The 17,618-nt window shown below is 40.0% G+C and overlaps 1 protein-coding gene and 1 pseudogene across 2 annotated transcripts; both read left to right on the top strand.

Moving 5' to 3' along the window:
• Positions 1–6,643: 6,643 nt before the first annotated feature.
• Positions 6,644–9,039, top strand: LOC115661651 (protein SRG1-like; annotated as a pseudogene).
• Positions 9,040–11,771: 2,732 nt separating this feature from the next.
• On the top strand, positions 11,772–16,216 carry LOC115661646 (inosine-5'-monophosphate dehydrogenase-like). 2 transcript variants are annotated; one of them, XM_056316442.1, is made up of 5 exons: positions 11,772–11,954; positions 12,476–13,466; positions 13,688–13,867; positions 14,870–15,124; positions 15,780–16,216. In XM_056316442.1, exons 2-5 carry the CDS (start codon positions 12,480–12,482, stop codon positions 15,849–15,851), a joined length of 1,494 nt encoding a protein of 497 aa, XP_056172417.1. In that variant the 5' UTR covers positions 11,772–11,954; positions 12,476–12,479; the 3' UTR covers positions 15,852–16,216. The 2 variants fall into 2 exon arrangements, with proteins under 2 accessions (XP_056172417.1, XP_030439733.2); XM_030583873.2 differs by having other exon boundaries at positions 11,774–11,944.
• The last annotated feature ends 1,402 nt before the right edge of the window (positions 16,217–17,618 follow it).

Below are 17,618 nucleotides of genomic sequence, written 5' to 3'. Positions count from 1 at the left end.
TACAGAAGGCCACGGATCACACAAAGTTGCTTGGGAAGTTGTTTGTTCGCCAAAAAAGGAAGGAGGTCTAGGGTTGCCTCATCTAAAATTATGGAACAAAGTTTTGCTTGGCCGTATGCTTTGAAACCTCATAAATTGTCCGTCATCTACCTTGTGGAGTAAATGGGTCCATAGTACCAAGTGTAGAGGCAATTCGATTATGTAGCTCGAAATCAAGGGCTCTATGGCATGGAGTTGGCGTTGTATTCTTCAACTAAGACCGGCTTTAGCTTCAATCATATCTAGACCAAGATATTGTTGCCAAGAGGTATACGATGAAACTAGAAATGTGAGACCGGCTGTGGAATGGTCCCAATTGATCTGGAAAGGAGGTATTAGCAAGCATAACTTCATCGGCTGGCTAGTTTGTAGAGATAGACTACAAACAGCAGAAATCATATCACGTTGGAAGCCTGAAGTAGATATTCATTGCAATTTTTGTATGTCTGGTCTGGAAAGCAAAGACCATCTATTCTTCCGGTGCACCTGGACCGAAAGCATTTGGCGCACTATTCTTGCACAATACGGAATTCGATGCCCTGTAGAAGGATGGAATGATGAACTTAAATGGATGATCAATGCTACAAAAGGTAAGGACTTGGCGGCGAGACTTCTGAAGGTATCTTTCCTAGCGATCATATACTGCATTTGGATGGAGCGTAATCGTAAACGCTTCCAACAAAAGTCAAATGATGCCCTTATCATTTTGGCTAAAGTTCGCAAACTTGTTAGAGAGCGAGCTTCGCACTACAAATCTTTTAGACCGTCCCGAACAAATGAAACTTTGGCTACTATATGGAGACTCCCCCACTCCATTTTTTTGTAATCTTAGTTCTATTTGTAATGCTGGGGAATGCCCCTAAGCTTCTGTACGTCATCTTATACATACTACTTACATTTACACAAAAAAAAAAGCCTTTGAAATTCGCTTATTGTTCAATGTCTATCGATTTTTTTCGATGTCATCCCTGCATTTTTTAATTTTTATTCAATGTGGTCGTTTTATTTTAGACATAACGAAATTTGTTGTGGCTATTAAAGTTCTGACTTATCATACCTTTTTGTTTTCAATGTCATCCTTGAACATCATTTGTTTGTTCAAATTTGTCCTTAAACTATTATTTCATTGTTCTTTCTCTCTAACAGCCTCCACTTGAGTATGTTTAGGATCATCAAATAATTCTTCGAGATAAACCTCAATGACCATTATCTCGGACTAGTAATTTTCGACACAACCCCTAACAAGACATGCACAATGTGTTAATGTGCTCATATAAGCTTAATCGTGCTAAATAATCAAACTTGTCACGCATGAGTTGACCCTTTATCCTGTTTATAATGCGCTCGGACTCGTTTAGTTGAATAAGTTTAAATATTCCTTGTGTTAACACACAAATTTTTATTTCAACAAATAATTAATCAACAAATTTTTTGATTATATTTTTCCACAATTTTTTAAAAATTTTTTAAAATGGATTTTTAAAAAATATTTTATACCCCGCCGCCGGCACGCGGACGCAAGCTCGACTCCCCAGACACTCGCCGGCAGGCGAGCTCGGCCTCGCCATGGCAAGATGAAGAAGAACAGCAGCAGTGAGATGGCGCCGGAGCCGGAGGAGGAGGGGGGCGGCGGGGGGGGGAGGCGGAGAAGGTGAAGGCGAAGGAGAGAGAGAGAACGTGGAAATTGAAAGTTGTGGGAATAATGAGCGAAAATATTGAATAAGGAAGAAGTAGGGTTTTCGTTGCAAAATTGGGAAATTTCTCACGAATTTTGTAACGAAAATTGTACACATTAAAATAATTGCCCGGAAAATTAAAATTCGTTGGAAATTTCCAACGAAAAATTCGTTGGAAATTTCCAACGAATTTTCTAACGAATATAAAAATGCCGAACATTATCGGGTTTTTTTGTAATTGTTGGAAATTTCCAACGAAAAAATTCGTTGGAAATTTCCAACGAATTTTCCAAACGAAAATTGTATACACCGAAATAATTGTCCGGAAAATTGAAATTGTTGGAAAATTGTTGGAAATTTCCAACGAATTTTCCAACGAATATAAAAATGCCGAATAGTAACGGGTTTTGTAATCGTTGGAAAATTTGTTGGAAATTTCCAACGAAAAAATTCGTTGGAAATTTCCAACGAATTTTCCAACGAAAATTGTATACACTGAAATAATTGTCCGAAAATTGAAATTGTTGGAAAATTCGTTGGAAATTTCCAATGAATTTTCCAACGAATATCAAAAATGCCGAACAATAAACGGGTTTTTTGTAATTCATTGGAAAATTCGTTGAAATTTCAACGAAAAAAATTCGTTGGAAATTTCCAACGAATTTTCCAACGAAAATTGTACGCACTCGAAATAATTGCCCGGAAAATTGAAATTCGTTGGAAAATTCGTTGGAAATTTCCAACGAATTTTCCAACAAATATAAAAATGCCGAACAATAACGGGTTTTTTGAATTCGCAAAATTCGTTGAAAATTTCCAACGAATTTTTTTCGTTGGAAATTTCCAACGAATTTTGCGACGAAAATTTTTTCGTTGGAAATTTCCAACGAAATTTGCATCGAAAAATTTTTCGTTGGAAAATTTGTCGCAAATTGCAACGAAAATTTTTTCGTCGCAAATTTTCGTGGCAAAATCCAGTTTTTTTGTAGTGACAACATGTTTAGATAGATTTAGGAATACTTACAACATGAAGTGTGGGGCTTGGGCATTATGGTCTCGAGCCTAGCTTTGGGAGACTCGAGCTTGGCCATTAAGGTTCCGAACCTAGGTGCAGCAGACTCGAATCCGGACTTGGGGGACCGTGGCATAGGAGCCAAGGTCCCCGGTCCAATCGCTGGGATTAGGGCACCATCCCAATCTCAGGGGACTCCGGCCTGGCCTCAAGGACTTGGGTCTAGGCTCAAGTGGCCTGGGTATGGGAGCCGGGTACTTAGGCTTTGTACTCGGCTTATCAAGCACGGTCACCGGGGACTCGAGCTAGGGTCCTCCGAGGACCTATTCACTAGGTTTCCTTGTCCAGTTTCGGGGCCTCTTAACCTAGTGTCCCAGGTTAGGTGTATTTTGGAAAATGATTTCTAATTTATTAAAAGATAATATCATTTTTTTGAATTTAAGTATAGATTATTTATTGACTAGGAAAAACTTTCAGCCAAACTCATTTTTCTGAGTAATCCAAACACTGGAAAATGAGCAAAATATTATTCAACGGTAATTTTTCCGCGATACAAATGTACTTACTCAAAATATTTTTTTTAATGTAGAGGAAAGGAAACACACAGAAATCTTTGAGCCAAATTTTTTTCCTCACAAAGGTCTCTATCAAAGGTGAGGGTTTTGTACAAGGTGGATTTAATTATTGAATCTGACTCGATAAGCCGAAGAACAATTTGAGTACATGTCATGAGAAATTATAGTAGAAAGAAGGGAGAAATTCTCAAGCTGCATGGAGTTGCAAGAAAAGGAGAAAGGCAGGCGCATAGGAGAATGGGAACTACAGAGAAGGGAGAGAGTGAAAAAGTGAGCCCTATAATTAATTTTTAATTTGTAAGGGAAAATATATGATCTCCCTACTTTTTAAACTTTGCATATTCTATTTTTCAAATTACAATTCTGCATCCTCAGCTTTTATGTTAGATATCTAATCGCATCTCCCATGATTTAATATCTTGTAGCGATTCACGAAAATGCAGTCTTTCTTCCCAAACTGTCCCTACCCCTTGTCTAAATTCTTTAATTCTTCAAAACAAAACTCCCATTAGAAAATCATAACCCCAGCCATCCTAACCTCGGTACTTATCTCGATCTGAGGTCGCCATCCGCGATGGACATCCTCGAATCGTCCATGGCTTCCAAAGCCTAGATTCAAGGTTGTGCGAGCCCGGTGACCCTGGATCGAGGTTGTGAACATCTTGCAATTGCATGCGCTTACGTTGGCAGTGACGAGTGGGTGGAGCGAGTTTGATTTTGTTGAGGTGGGGGCTTCTGGGGTTTTGCATTTGGTGGCTTTGGGTTTGTTGCAATTTTCAGAGCTAGGGTTTTCTAGGCCTTTTTTCAAGAGAGGGCAATTTGGTACTTTTCATCATGGGACCTTGTCTTAGGAGGGAGAGTGGTATTTTTTATAAAAGAGGAGGGAAAGTGGTCGTGCAATGAACTATGAGGAGAGTAAATCATACTTTCCAAATTATTAATCAAATATTTCTACATCAATTTTGGAATAAAAACAAGGCCTGAATTGGATTTGTAGAAATATAGCTTTCTTGTTAAGAATCTATTAGGTTTGTTAGCACGCAGCAGAAGCTCGATACTTTTAGTCTAGGGAGATCACTAAGAGGAAGTCCAAATCTGAGCCTATTAACATATCCAGTTAGATATATCTTTATTCAAAAGTTTAAGCTAATAAGTTATGAGCTAACTAGGATATATTAACTGCTCTACACCATATTAATTTTCCAATGGGTATTTTTCTAACACAATTCATACGTGCATCCTAAAAGAAAGGTTATCTCATCAAAACTAACATGTCCTTGGTCTATGCTCAGCCATAAGTCTCTTTAGGCAGCACGCCATCACCTCACATTCAGCTAGAACATGGCTATTTAACCTTCAGCGAATGCGCTATTAAGAAGTCACTCTTGACTAAGCAACCAGCCAACCAAATTTTTTTTTAATAATATAAAAAGGGTGGGAGGATAATCTGGTGTAGAAAATTTCTTTTTTTTTTTTATTGACTGTCTTTTAAAGATAAATTTTTTTATAAAACAAAGAAAATAGAGGACAGATATTGACCACCCAAGCATTTTTTTTGTTTGCTAGATAGTCTATAATGGACGCCGATGAAGATAGTTACACACTGGACTAGGAACAACCTACAACCCAGAAGGATGTTTTCGAAGGACCAAGTTCACTTTAACAAATGAATTATATTGATCATACCAATTCCTGTTCTTTGAGCATATTCTTAAATTACCATCTATTCTAACTATAAATTGAACTTTTCAATTTGGTAACCACCCTTATATTTACAAAAATGTCTTCCGTCTTCTTAGATATTATTATTTTATCGAAATCTATCATCGGGAGCTAACTCTTATCAAAGAATGTTGAAGAGATGCATATCACTTATATACTAGCTCAAAATACGATAAACACCCCCAATTCTTGACTCTGCTTATCCACCAATTCATGCCGCTCATCCACTAATCCACAAGATAACTATACATAGTTTCAGGTAAGGACACGTTGTAGTCGACCTCTTACTTCATGATGTCTTTTGTTTCACTTTGCTATGTGAAAGATTTTCATGCTTCTTGCATTACTCAATTTGATTGTTCAGATTCATGTAAATATTCTTTCTATGATCAGATATTGATTGAAAAAAAAAATTATTGCACAAAAGAGAGCATGAAAGTTACTAGGATCGTGCTCAAGATCTAAGAGATGCTTTTAATTTAAAAAATTCCGAGTCGCAGCGGTGGAGACACAAGTATTTGCAGCCCATGAAATACTCTGCAAGCTCCATGAATCAATTAAGTTTAGACATTTGGTTTATGCAAACACCTAGATTCAAAGCAGTTTGCACACAATTGGTAGGATCCACCACTTTCAATTCTTGAGTTAAAAGTCCCAAAACTCCAATTGTTGCGTCAATGCTGGGGTGCTAAGCATTGGAGATGTTCAACTTGCAGTTATAATGGAAAAGTCGAGAATGTTCGACTTGCACTTATAAATTGAAAGGTCGAACATGGCGGCTGAAACGTTCTTTAATATAATAGAATACTTATCCAAACTAATCAATCAAATCTGCAAATTTGCATAGTTTTTTCAATAATTGTTAGGAGAAAGAACATTTTCTGAAGGACCATTACACTCGTTGGACACTGCCTATTACGAGCAGACTCGTTAACAAGTCCATGTATAAATATCGGCCTCCTAACCAAGAAGAATGACATCTCCGTCTAGCTGAAACACGACCGTGTCACCTATTTTCTCTCTTGTTAGCATCCTAAGCTTATCCTTCAGAGCAACTATATCATCAGTCTCTGTGATTTCTCATCCTCTGGATTGTTATTGATGGATTTTATGTGGGCCGCCCGTGTTGGGCAAGTCCGGTCCATGATCTATCATGTCGGCCCATCATCCATTGAGCAGTTACTTGCGGATAAGGCGGTTATGGATAAAGTAGTAACTGCAAAAGGCAGTTTGAATAGAACCGGGAGATATTGTGAAATATAATAATTGAGAAGTTATCTCTAAAAATGTAGAGAGCAGATACGTGATCAAGTATCTATCGTCTTCTAAAAAAAAAAGAACGTAAGTTCTAGAAAAACTCCCAAGGCACATAGGAAGTTCCGCCCCGCAGTAGTATCCGTTAAGAACTCTCAAGTCTGTAAATGGTGCATTTAATCCATGGAAAACAAGGTACGTCCTGTCTTTTTGGTGATGTGTTTTACGATCGGTGATTCAAGTTTTCTTGGGCACGTTTCCGCGTATGTTTTTAGCATTACTCGTTAGTTCGAGTTTTTCATCGTTTAGGAATGTGTTTCCGTTTTTCCGCATTATGTTTAGGAATCTGTTTCCAATAGTTATCAATGGAGATGCAGGCGAAAAATCTAGGGAGGTCGCTCCTCGTGCCGTGTGTTCAGGACATACTGAAGGAGAACCCGACCACGGTCCCAAAGAGATACGTCCGTGACGATCAAGAGCCTCCCATGGACGCTCGTTCCGGCTTGCCTCAAGTCCCTGTGATCGACTTGGGGAGGTTGGTTTCGGAGGACTGCGCGAAGCCGGAGCTCAAGAAGCTGCACCATACGTGCAAAGACTGGGGCTTCTTTCAGGTACAGAACAACTTCAAGAAATTGTTTAGAGAAAAATGGGAGTCCATCGACTGGAAGAGATTAAAATCCACATAGTGCCCCAAGAACTTTGAATACATTTAGGCTCTCAAAATCGAGACCCATGTTGATGACGGGTGACTCAGATGCATTTGCAAGGGCTGGCAAATCTCGCCACTAGGGACAGATAGATGTCCAACTTACAATTGAGTGTAGTCTGTGAATTTCATATGAAATTTTTTTATTTTGCTTCCCCGACACACTTTTTGCCTCCTACCAAATCTAAGTTCTGCATCAGACGCATCCTGATTTCAATGGCTCAAGAAAGTGGGATATAATCTGTGCCATCTTGCCCTAATTCACCAGAATACTAAAAATGGGTCATTGAAAACTTCCAACGGCAGAAGAAAGGTGGGACCTTAGATGAATTTAAAGATGTGACTTCCTCGATTGTCTATGTTCTAATTAATGCTAATAAGACAAACTTATCTATTGCAACTTTCCTGATTTATGTTGAAATTGAGTTCTCTTGATTACTCATCACTCGGGAGATCAGAGCTTTCTCTGTCTTGATCTCAAAGGATTGCCTGTTTCTGGGTGAATCATGAATGATAGTGCTATGTTAACAATTGTTCAGCTGATAAATCATGAAGTGAGCCTTAAGTTGATAGAGAAAGTGAAGAAGGGTACCGAAGAGCTATTCAACGGGCCAATGGAAGAGAAGAAGTTTTGGCAGAGAGACGGCGAATCGGATGGCTTCGGATCAGGCCTTTGTGCTCTCGGAAGACCAAAAGCTTGATTGGGCTGACATCTTCTACATGCTCACTCTCCCTGCTTCTCTCAGGAAGCCTCATTTGTTCCCCGAACTCCCTCTTCCCGTCAGGTTCTCTCTCTCTCTCTCTCTCTCTCTCTCTCTCTCTCTCTCTCTCTCTCTCTCTCTCTCGTACCAGGGGCAATATACGCATAAAAGACACCATAAATCTTTCATATGACACTGTACCACATGGGCCAACATGTATAATATACGAAATTACTTAATTAGGTGAGTGATATCACGTCAACATAGCACGCAATGTAATTTCTACATGAATACCTTTCTTGTTGCAAGGGTCCTGTTACCAAATATCACCTTATTGCCTAAAGAACAAAATTATCTACATGGTAAAGACAATCTGGATGCCTACTCGAAGGAAATGCAAACCCCATCAATAATGCTCCTCTACCTCATGGCGAAGGCCTTAGGAATGGAGGCAAAGGACCTTGAGGGGATGTTCGAAGAAGGGTTGCAAGGGATGAGGATGAACTATTACCCGCCATGTCCGCAACCTGAACTCGTGATAGACCTCAACTCTCACTCTGACGGCGACGCCATTACCATCCTCCTCCAGGTCAACGTAATGGAGGGCCTCCAGATAAAGAAAGATGAGAAGTGGGTTCCTGTGAAACCTCTCCCTGGTGTTTGCATCATCAATGTTGGAGACATTGTTGAGGTAATAGTATTTGCAAAATCAAATTGCTCATTTGACCATGTTGATGATGATTCATTGTCTCATCCTCAAAGCCTTCCCGTCATTGGCCGATAACAGATTATAACGAATGGGATTTACCAGAGCATCGAGCATCAAGCGACAGTGAATGCAGTGAAAGAGAGGATCTCCACTGCAACGTTCTTCAGTCCGAGAATCGATGCCAAGATTGGTCGCACGCCGAGCCTCATCACCCCGGAGACCCCAGCAATGTTCCAGAGGATAACAGTGGCAGAATATCTGAACGGCTATCTATCAAGGGAGCTCAACGGCAAAGCTTATCTCGACGCCATGAGGGTTCGGCACAATGAAGCCTAGAAGAGCCGAGTCGTATCTATTGAGCAAGAAGGTGAAAATTGTGATACGGAGAATGGTGATGAAACCTGATTATATGATATGGGTTTGGTATTTAGGGATGTCCTTTTCGAGGAAGACAATAACGACTTCAAAACTTCAAAACTTCTTGTGATTCTCATCTCTTGCTTGTCTGAACCATCAAACAGTCTTCTAAAATCCATGGTATTGACCTTCTGTTCGGCCCTTCTCTTTTTCTTTTTCTTGTTCTTATGTCCTCTAACGAACGCCAAATCGAAATTTATGAGACTATCGCTTGCATCTTACGTTAATGGATTTATATGGTGTACGGGGAATTTTTGAAGTTTTGACTAACTTATTCAAGGTAGTTTCCTTGTCACTTAGAACATGGTGCTGTTAGAAAGGAGGGGCTTTTGCTGGTTCGTGGCTCTATACAAAGCTGACAAGACCAAAGCCTATTAAAGACCTGCCATTTACGAGCATGCACACGGAAAAAGCTTGAGCAGAGAGCGTTTTTTTTGCAGTTCTCCTGCCTTGCTGATCCTTGCCTTTCACCGAAGCGCTTCTCGTCTCTGTCAGTGATGGCCGCCGCAAAGAGTGCCCTGTTCTGCCTTGTTCTCGGTCTTGGAGACTCGAAGCAAGTTATTTGAATCCGACACTCCATACCCGTTGCTCATCTTCACAAGCGACGTTTCCCGGATCATCTTCCTTGCACTAGCTGGACTAGTAGTGATTGCAGCTGAGACCATCTCATCTCCTCAGCAAGGTAACCTCGGCCCCTTTTGTTATATTACGTTCTGACTTCAAGATCCACCGATAAGCGTACGAGGAAATAACTTTAAATCATAGCCGACTTTATGGTATTCGGACCAAGTTCCGTGTTTACCTCTGTTCTTGTGACGCACATAACATGTTCGACAAAATGTCCAAAACTGGATCCGTACAAATTGGTCCTTAATCCTGACTCGTTTTGAGTGTATAATGATACGTCACACATGATTGCAACTCTTTGTTGATGGCTAAGCATGATTTTCTGCCGCATTTATTTCCACCTGAGACCAAATCGGAACAACTTCTCTTATTGACTGTGCTTGCTCGGCGTTTACATGTCTTCCTGCTGCGTTCAATGATGGTCATCAGGCGAGGAACTGACTCAAGAATCGACGGTCCGAGGGTCAATTTATAAGCTCGATTGGTCAGGTTTGTTCATCGCATCCCTTTATCCGATCACGTCCCTGTTTTGTTCCTTGCGCCTGTGGAGGCCGTGGCCGGCGTATGTTGGTGACTGTGTGGCGGACGATGATGGGTGGAGATTTGATAACAAGTAATAGGAAGATTAAGGGAGATGAATATGTGGTTGATGCTTGGATGATTTGGTAGATGGATCGTTGATCGTGTTTTGGGTGCTCTCTTACTACGAGGAAGGCGATGAAAAGTATCGGTATTGCGAGGAAGACGATGAGAAAAAGGATTAGGAAAGAAAAAGAAATAATAAAGTAGAAGTAATGAAAGAGAAATAGGGCTTCATATGTGCACAAGTGAAGTATGTTTAACAAATTTTCATGTTTGGATTAAATTGGACTAGAAATAGAATTAGAATATATTATGATATAGAATTAGATGGCCTTAATACAATCATAAATAAAATTACTCTTTATAGACAAATCAAAAAAATTTTAAAAAAATTAACTAAAAAAATTGGCAAAAAAAATTTTAAACTCAGAAAATAGTTTGGAAGCAAGTTGGTGATTAGGTTTTTCATTTATTTTAGCACTAGACGTGGCTTAGTTTTATTTAGTTAACGTGGCTTTTAGTTTAGGGATATTAGTGATCACCTTTGATATCAGTTTATTTTTAGTATATTGATCTTTTAAGTAAGAAGCTAGACTCAATTTGAAATTAGATCATGGGGGTTACTATCTTCCTCACTTGGTTTCGTAGATTTAAGGGTGCAAAATCACCTTGTAACTGTTGCTGCTCGCACTTGACAAGGATCTTCCCAAGAGAAAATTGATTTTTACATCGTGATTGGGGTCATTTTTGTACAACAAATAGGGAAAATCCCAAATAAGGGTACGAAGTGTCATCATTTTCTCAAATAAATACATCAAGTGGACATTGTCTCAAATAAGAATCTGAAGTGCCATCATTTTCTCAAATAAGGGTCTGAAATGAATTTTGTCTCAAATAAGAGCCTAGAAAAATGGCTTGACCTTGTTGGCTAAAGAGCATTTTCATTCTTTACTTTTTTGAAATTCTTTTTCCTTTCTTTGTTTTTTTTTTCTGTAATTTTGTTTTCCTTTTTTTTTTTTTCCTCTTTCCGCCGCTGGCCATGCGGAGGTCAACATACTCAGGCGAGGGCCGCCCTCGCTTGCCCAACCCAGGTGAAGGCGACTCTCTCCTGCCTAAGCAAGGGTCTAGACCAGGTGAGGGTGGCTCTCGCCTGAAGCCGGCAAGGGCGGCCCTCGCTTAAGGCCGGTGAAGGTCACCTGTAATGGTCGGGGAAGAGAAGAGGGAGAAAGAAAAAGAGGAAAAAGAAAAGAAAAGAAAAAGAAAGTAAAAAAATTTTAAAAAATATACTTCAAATCTTTTGACTAAAATACCCCTACTCCAATGACCGAAATAGTCACCGGCCAGCCACAATCCTTACTTGAGACAATTTGACCACTTTAGGCTCATGTTTAAGACAATTGGTCACTTTAAACCGTTATTTAATACGAGGTTCACTTCAAACTTTTATTTGAGAAAATGAGTGTATTTCAAACTCTTATTTGAAAATTTTCCTAACAAATATTAGGTTTCCATCAGATAACAGTCCAATAAAAAATAAAAAAAAATTTCAATAAAATCGCTCCGTCCTTGTCAAAATGTAATATATATAATACACAAAAGTGGGAGACGGGTGGGGGGCGGAAGGCCGTACGCTATTATTGTCGTCTTCCCGCCTGGGCAGCTTTCCGTTTAAAAAATCAACCTTCCCTTCCTTTTTCTTTTCTTTTTTTTTTCTGGCGAAATATCGATACGAAAAAGAAAATGTAAACCCTACGAAAAACATAAAAACCCGCTGATTCAGAACTCTCGTCTCTCACGTCTCCCAAATCCCATCTCTTCCGCCTCTCCTCCGGTCGTTCCGCCACCTGTCACGGCGGCGGAGCCACCGCAGCCGAGCTCACCGGCGGCGACCCACCGGCCCACTGCTACTCCGGCGTTACCTCAAGTATCAATTGGTTTTTCCTTGTCTTTTTCTTCAGTTCTTTTGTGGGTTGAGATCTTTTTGCTGATTTCTAGCTGTTGTTTTGTGGGTCAAGTTTCTGTTGCTGTCGCTCGTATCTGACATGCCGAGGTTTTTTGGTTCGTACATTCGTTGTTCTGTAGTGTTTCGGCTGTTAGCTCATATATTTGTTGTCCCAATGGAGGTCGAGAACTTTGGATGATCATAAAGAGCAGGCTTTAGATTGAATTAATCTATTCAGATAATGAGCGGACAGAGCTTGATGCTATGATAAGCAGAGCAGATTGTAAGAGACAAGTAAAGATGTTAATGTTGTTCTTCACTCAAATTTTGTAACTATAACAAATTTTTATCCTTTATAATAGTGTTCAGAGTCTGCTTGTTATTGTTATAGAATTATCGGAAAGTTTGTAATTTGATTTTGAATTTGAAGGAAGCCTGCCAAACAGGCAGGTCTATTCTTGAGTTCTATGATCATGTTTAGTCAATCTCAAAAGTGGGTTTTGACTACTGCAGGATAATGGAGTTCGAGGACGGGTATTCGGCGCAGAAGCTGTTCCATCAGGGTTACTCCTACACATATGATGATGTCATCTTCCTCCCGGGCTATATAGGATTCCCGGTGGAGAAGGTTGACCTCTCCACTAAGCTCACCCGCAACATCTCGCTCAACATCCCATGTGTCTCCTCACCGATGGACACTGTCACGGAATCGTCCATGGCCCGAGCCATGGCAGCTCTTGGGGGCATCGGCATCATTCACGCCAATATCCCTCCCTCCGACCAAGCCTCCGTAATCAAGGCGGCCAAATCCTCCTGCTTGCCGGTCCTCTCCAATCCTGTCTTTCGATCCCCATCCGATTCCATCATCTCCCTTGAGGATTTCGCTGACACTCCTTGCATCCTGGTCACAGACTCCGGTGATTGCCGTGGAAAGTTGGTGGGCTATGTGGCCAAGTCTGATTGGATGAACCTCGCAGACAAGGAAACACGGCTGGTTGATTGCATGGTCAAGTCCTCTGATTTTGCCCCTTGGGATTGTGATTTGGCAAAAATGATCTCCTACTTTGAGGAGAAGGCAGGGAAGGAATTTACGCCGATAGTGAAGGGAGGCGAGATAGTAGATGTCGCACGGAGAGAGGATGTGGAGATGTTGAGAGGCTACCCCAGATTGGTGGGAGGGGGTTCAGTGGATCCCAATGGAGAGTGGATGGTGGGAGCAGCAATCGGGACGAGAGAAGCCGATAAGGAGAGGCTGCAGCATCTCGTCAAGGCTGGTGTCAATGTGGTGGTGCTCGACAGTTCTCAGGGAAATTCCCTTTATCAGATTGATATGATCAAGTATGTGAAGAAAACATACCCTGAGTTGGATGTCATTGGTGGCAACGTGGTCACAATGTACCAGGCAGATAATTTGATCAAGGCTGGGGTTGATGGTTTGAGGGTTGGCATGGGGTCTGGTTCTATTTGTACCACCCAGGAGGTCTGCGCCGTTGGACGTGGGCAGGTAAAGCCACTTGGCATGTCTTTTTTTTTTTTTTTTACGCTTCAATATAATAGAGTAACTTCTTATAGAATAATTCTTTGTTTTCCAATTACTGTGTGCAGAGATGATGGGACAAGTAAATGTTTTGAAGTAATTTCGTTAATCTTCCTTCAAATTGCTTCCCTTAAGCACTCATTCTAATTAAGATTTCTTTCATTACTTCAATCATGTAAACTTTTCAGGCTACTGCTGTCTATAAGGTTTCATCCCTTGCTTCTCAATGTGGTGTGCCAGTCATTGCTGATGGTGGCATTTCAAACTCTGGCCACATTGTCAAAGCTTTGTCCCTCGGGGCATCCACTGTGATGATGGGAAGCTTCCTAGCTGGAAGTACTGAGGCTCCTGGTGCTTATGTGGTTCAGGTAATTTGTAGTTACTACCGTTTATGCGTAATTTTTCTTCTCTCAATAAGGTGCCACACGTTTCTCATTGGTGAAAAATGATCTCTGTTTCCTTTATATCTCTTTTTCTGTTGACACGTGATGTGGTCAGATGAAGAACTCTGAACTTCCTGCCCAAGTGTTTTTGAGTCTTTTGTCTTTGTTTTTCTGCATCAGTTCTGATTTACTTTTGGTCAATTGAGCATTCTTTTTCAAATGCTCTCTAGATATCATTTTTTATCACTTTCCTATATATAGATATTCTGTTTGTCAGAGTTGCAAAATGAAGCTTTCACTTGTTCTGGCTTTTGTATCCTCTAGCATTTGAAGAAATAAATGCAAGAACTGAGGTTGTAGATCTTTATTGAAACTAGAATTTTGGCCAAGGGTATTATACACGTTATATCTTTTGCAGAAATTTGATTGGAATCTCCCAGAAGCACTTCAAAGGCAAGCTGAGAATTCTACTAGTTTTTGTCCAACAACATTTCCATACGCATAAATAATATATCATTTGACGTTTCTGCAAGGATTAATATGGTCGGGCGTACTTCGTACTGCTTAAGTTCTGTTTACACAGACTTACAGCTACCTCTTGCCTTCCATGAGCCAGCAAAGTACTGCTTATATGACTATCCTTTTGTGGAACATGTCAGGTTGTACGTCATGTGACGTGATCGTTACTGGGTTAAAATTTTGCTTTTATCTAGCTTCTTAGCAAGATTAACTACCATGTGCATCACGTAATGGATACAAATGCATAAAATTGATTTAGTCTAAGTGTTGATTTGGCTGTCATTGACTGCAACCATGTCATATGAAAAGTTGGTTATGGGCTTGGTGTTTTTTAAATATTGTTTCAGCAGAAACCTTTTCAAAATTGAACTGATAAGTTTGTATTTATCATCTTTGCGTGGACTCATTTGGTTCCTATGGATGATTTATTCTGTCCTATATTAGTAAAGTGTCTTTTGGTTTATTCAGGATGGTCGCCGATTGAAAAAGTACCGAGGCATGGGTTCACTTGAGGCTATGACTAAAGGGAGTGATGCAAGATACTTGGGTGACACATCCAAACTAAAGATTGCACAGGGTGTTGTAGGCGCAGTTGCAGATAAAGGGTCTGTCTTGAAGTTTGTCCCTTATACAATGCAAGCTGTTAAGCAAGGTTTCCAAGATCTTGGAGCTCAGTCTTTAAGAGAAGCTCATGACATGATAAAAACAACGCTGAGGCTAGAGGTATGGCCATTCTACAGTGTTATGATTTCTAAAGAGGTTTGTTTTGGTTTTTACTTTTCTCAATGTTTTAATAAGTTGTCTGAATTTTGACTAGTGCTTGAAGGTTTGTTATGATTTCTGAAGAGGTTTATTTTGGTTTATTTTTCTTCGTGAATAATGTTGCTTGGAATCTATCAATGAAACTGAGGAAAATGGCACTATCATATGGGGTATTTTACGTTGACAATAAGAGTACCCGTTCATCATTTATTATGTAAGAGCATCATCATCGCGAAGAATTCTTAACCGGTAATGATTGTTAGAATAATTTCAACATGATTGTTGGAATGCTGTTGCAATAGAAGGCACTTCCAAATATAAGTGAACCCTGAGAGAAACGTGGTCCTTTCTGTCCTTTCATATATTAGATTACAAAAGGTCAATGGATCTGTTTGATGAATTCGCTGAACTTCGCTGTTTAGCATTTGTGTACCTCTTGCTGGATTTACCACTTGAAAGCCAAACGTCGTACTAGATGGAAATTAGATCATAACATCCCATTATTGTAGTGAAAGCTTTTGTGAAACGAGTACTTGTTTGGTCTGGTCGTAGCCTCTCACAGGAGCTTATGAGGCTTATAATTGTGCAGTTCCCTTATGCTCTTGCTTTGTTACAGGTAAGAACAGGAGCTGCACAAATTGAAGGCGGAGTCCACGGGCTGGTTTCCTTCGAAAAGAAACCGTTCTGAGATCCTCTTCCTGTTAGAAGTTGATCTTGCCTGGTTAAGCAACATCAAATTGAATGAGCCGGCAATTGAAGGAGCCATCCATTGTGTTATTGGCATTGAATGAGGAAGAACTGCTAGGGATTAGGTCATGCTGGCCAGAGCTCTCTTCTCTTTCGTCGGAACTTATCTCAGAGCTTGTTTTTTTGGCCCTCGCTTGTCTTAAGGTAACATGGCGAATTATATCAAAGCTATTTGTAGGTGATTCTAGATGAGGATAGGCAGAGGGATCGAAGCGGCGCAGAGCCGGGGAAGGTTTTTACTATTTAAAGGTTTTGCTGTTAACTCGATCAAGATCTGTACCATTCAAATTGTATTTTATCACTGCATGTTAGGGGCTGTTTTGTTCGCGAAAGTTTTTCAGTTTTCATTTTCACAGAAAACGGAAACGAAAATAGTTCTGTCTTCATTCTCTGTTTTCTTGAAAATGCATTTTGTTCATGCAGATTCAACTTTTCAACTGGAACGGAAATTCTGAAAGCATGTTTCATTCTAATTTTGATCACTGCAGAATGACATGTAATTACACTGCAATGAATGGAAACATGTTTACTGAACAGAGAGTTTTTACGAAATGTATCTCACATAACATAATCATAATTTTTCGCATACCAAACAGGGCCATAAGTTTTCACATACCATTTGCATAACATAATCATAATTTTTGTGAGTCAAATCTCCTTCTCAAAGCAATTTGAGGTCGTAGCATCACATGTTGGAACCGGTTCCAACGACAAAACCGGATTTTGGTAATTGATTCATATCCAAGATTCTTTAACTTGCGAAAAACAAGGTTTAGTTCATAAAGCGAACATCATAACTGCATCGATTAGCAGTACGTAAACACCCGCTTCGCCTATTCCGCTTCCCATCAAACCTCTCTAGTGGAATAGCCCAGACACCGGAGCTCCATGCTACACAAAACTCAACAATGACAATGCTTCGAGAGAGCTAATTAAACGAAACATCGCCACCCTTCATGCTCGAAGACTTACCAATGTCTTGCATACCTAATCCAACGAACAGTTGCTGAGCTAAGTCACGCCAAATTATACCTAATTGTCACACTTATCTATCACTTACAAACTAAAAGCAAGAAGCAAAATGCCCCTCTGACGCCGCAGTCTCATTCTAACTCTACATTCCACAGCCAATATAATCGCAAGAAACCGAAATATGTCAGCTCAAGTCATCAAACCACAACAATGACACTCCATACACAGAATTCACACCATAAAGAAGAGAAACGAAAAAAGGGGCATCAAGAGCATCTTCCCAAGATTCATTCCCTCCAAAGGATTTTTATGCGACTAAGGGTGCAAATGAAAACACCAAAGCTCGGAATTCCCTAGCCCGAATGCCCCCGGTTGGCATTTTGGGCTTACTCCATTCAAGGTTTTGGACCGGGCCTTTGAGTTTCAATGTGCCTAGTGTGCAATGGCTCGACACGAATTTTTTTATACATTTTTTTAATATGAAAACTTTGAAAAGTGACGTTTAATGTAACAAAATGAAAGTATAAAAGTCGTTGAAAGTATAAGGTATATGCGTACAACTCCAAAGTTACGGTGATAAGTTTTTTCATGTGATGGCTCTAACAAGCGACAGTGTTACGTGATGTAACAAGTTAATCAAGTAAGTAATTCTAAAATGTAAGTGCCACATAAAATCAAATGCAGATGACGCCGGTTATGTAATCGATCAATTATATCACATTATTCTTGCAACGGC

This window comes from Syzygium oleosum, unplaced genomic scaffold, assembly GCF_021117445.2.
Source record: "Syzygium oleosum isolate NSW1041296 unplaced genomic scaffold, Sole_v2.1 Sole_v2.01, whole genome shotgun sequence".
NCBI lineage: Eukaryota > Viridiplantae > Streptophyta > Magnoliopsida > Myrtales > Myrtaceae > Syzygium > Syzygium oleosum.
This window is presented reverse-complemented; position numbering and strand designations above follow the sequence as displayed.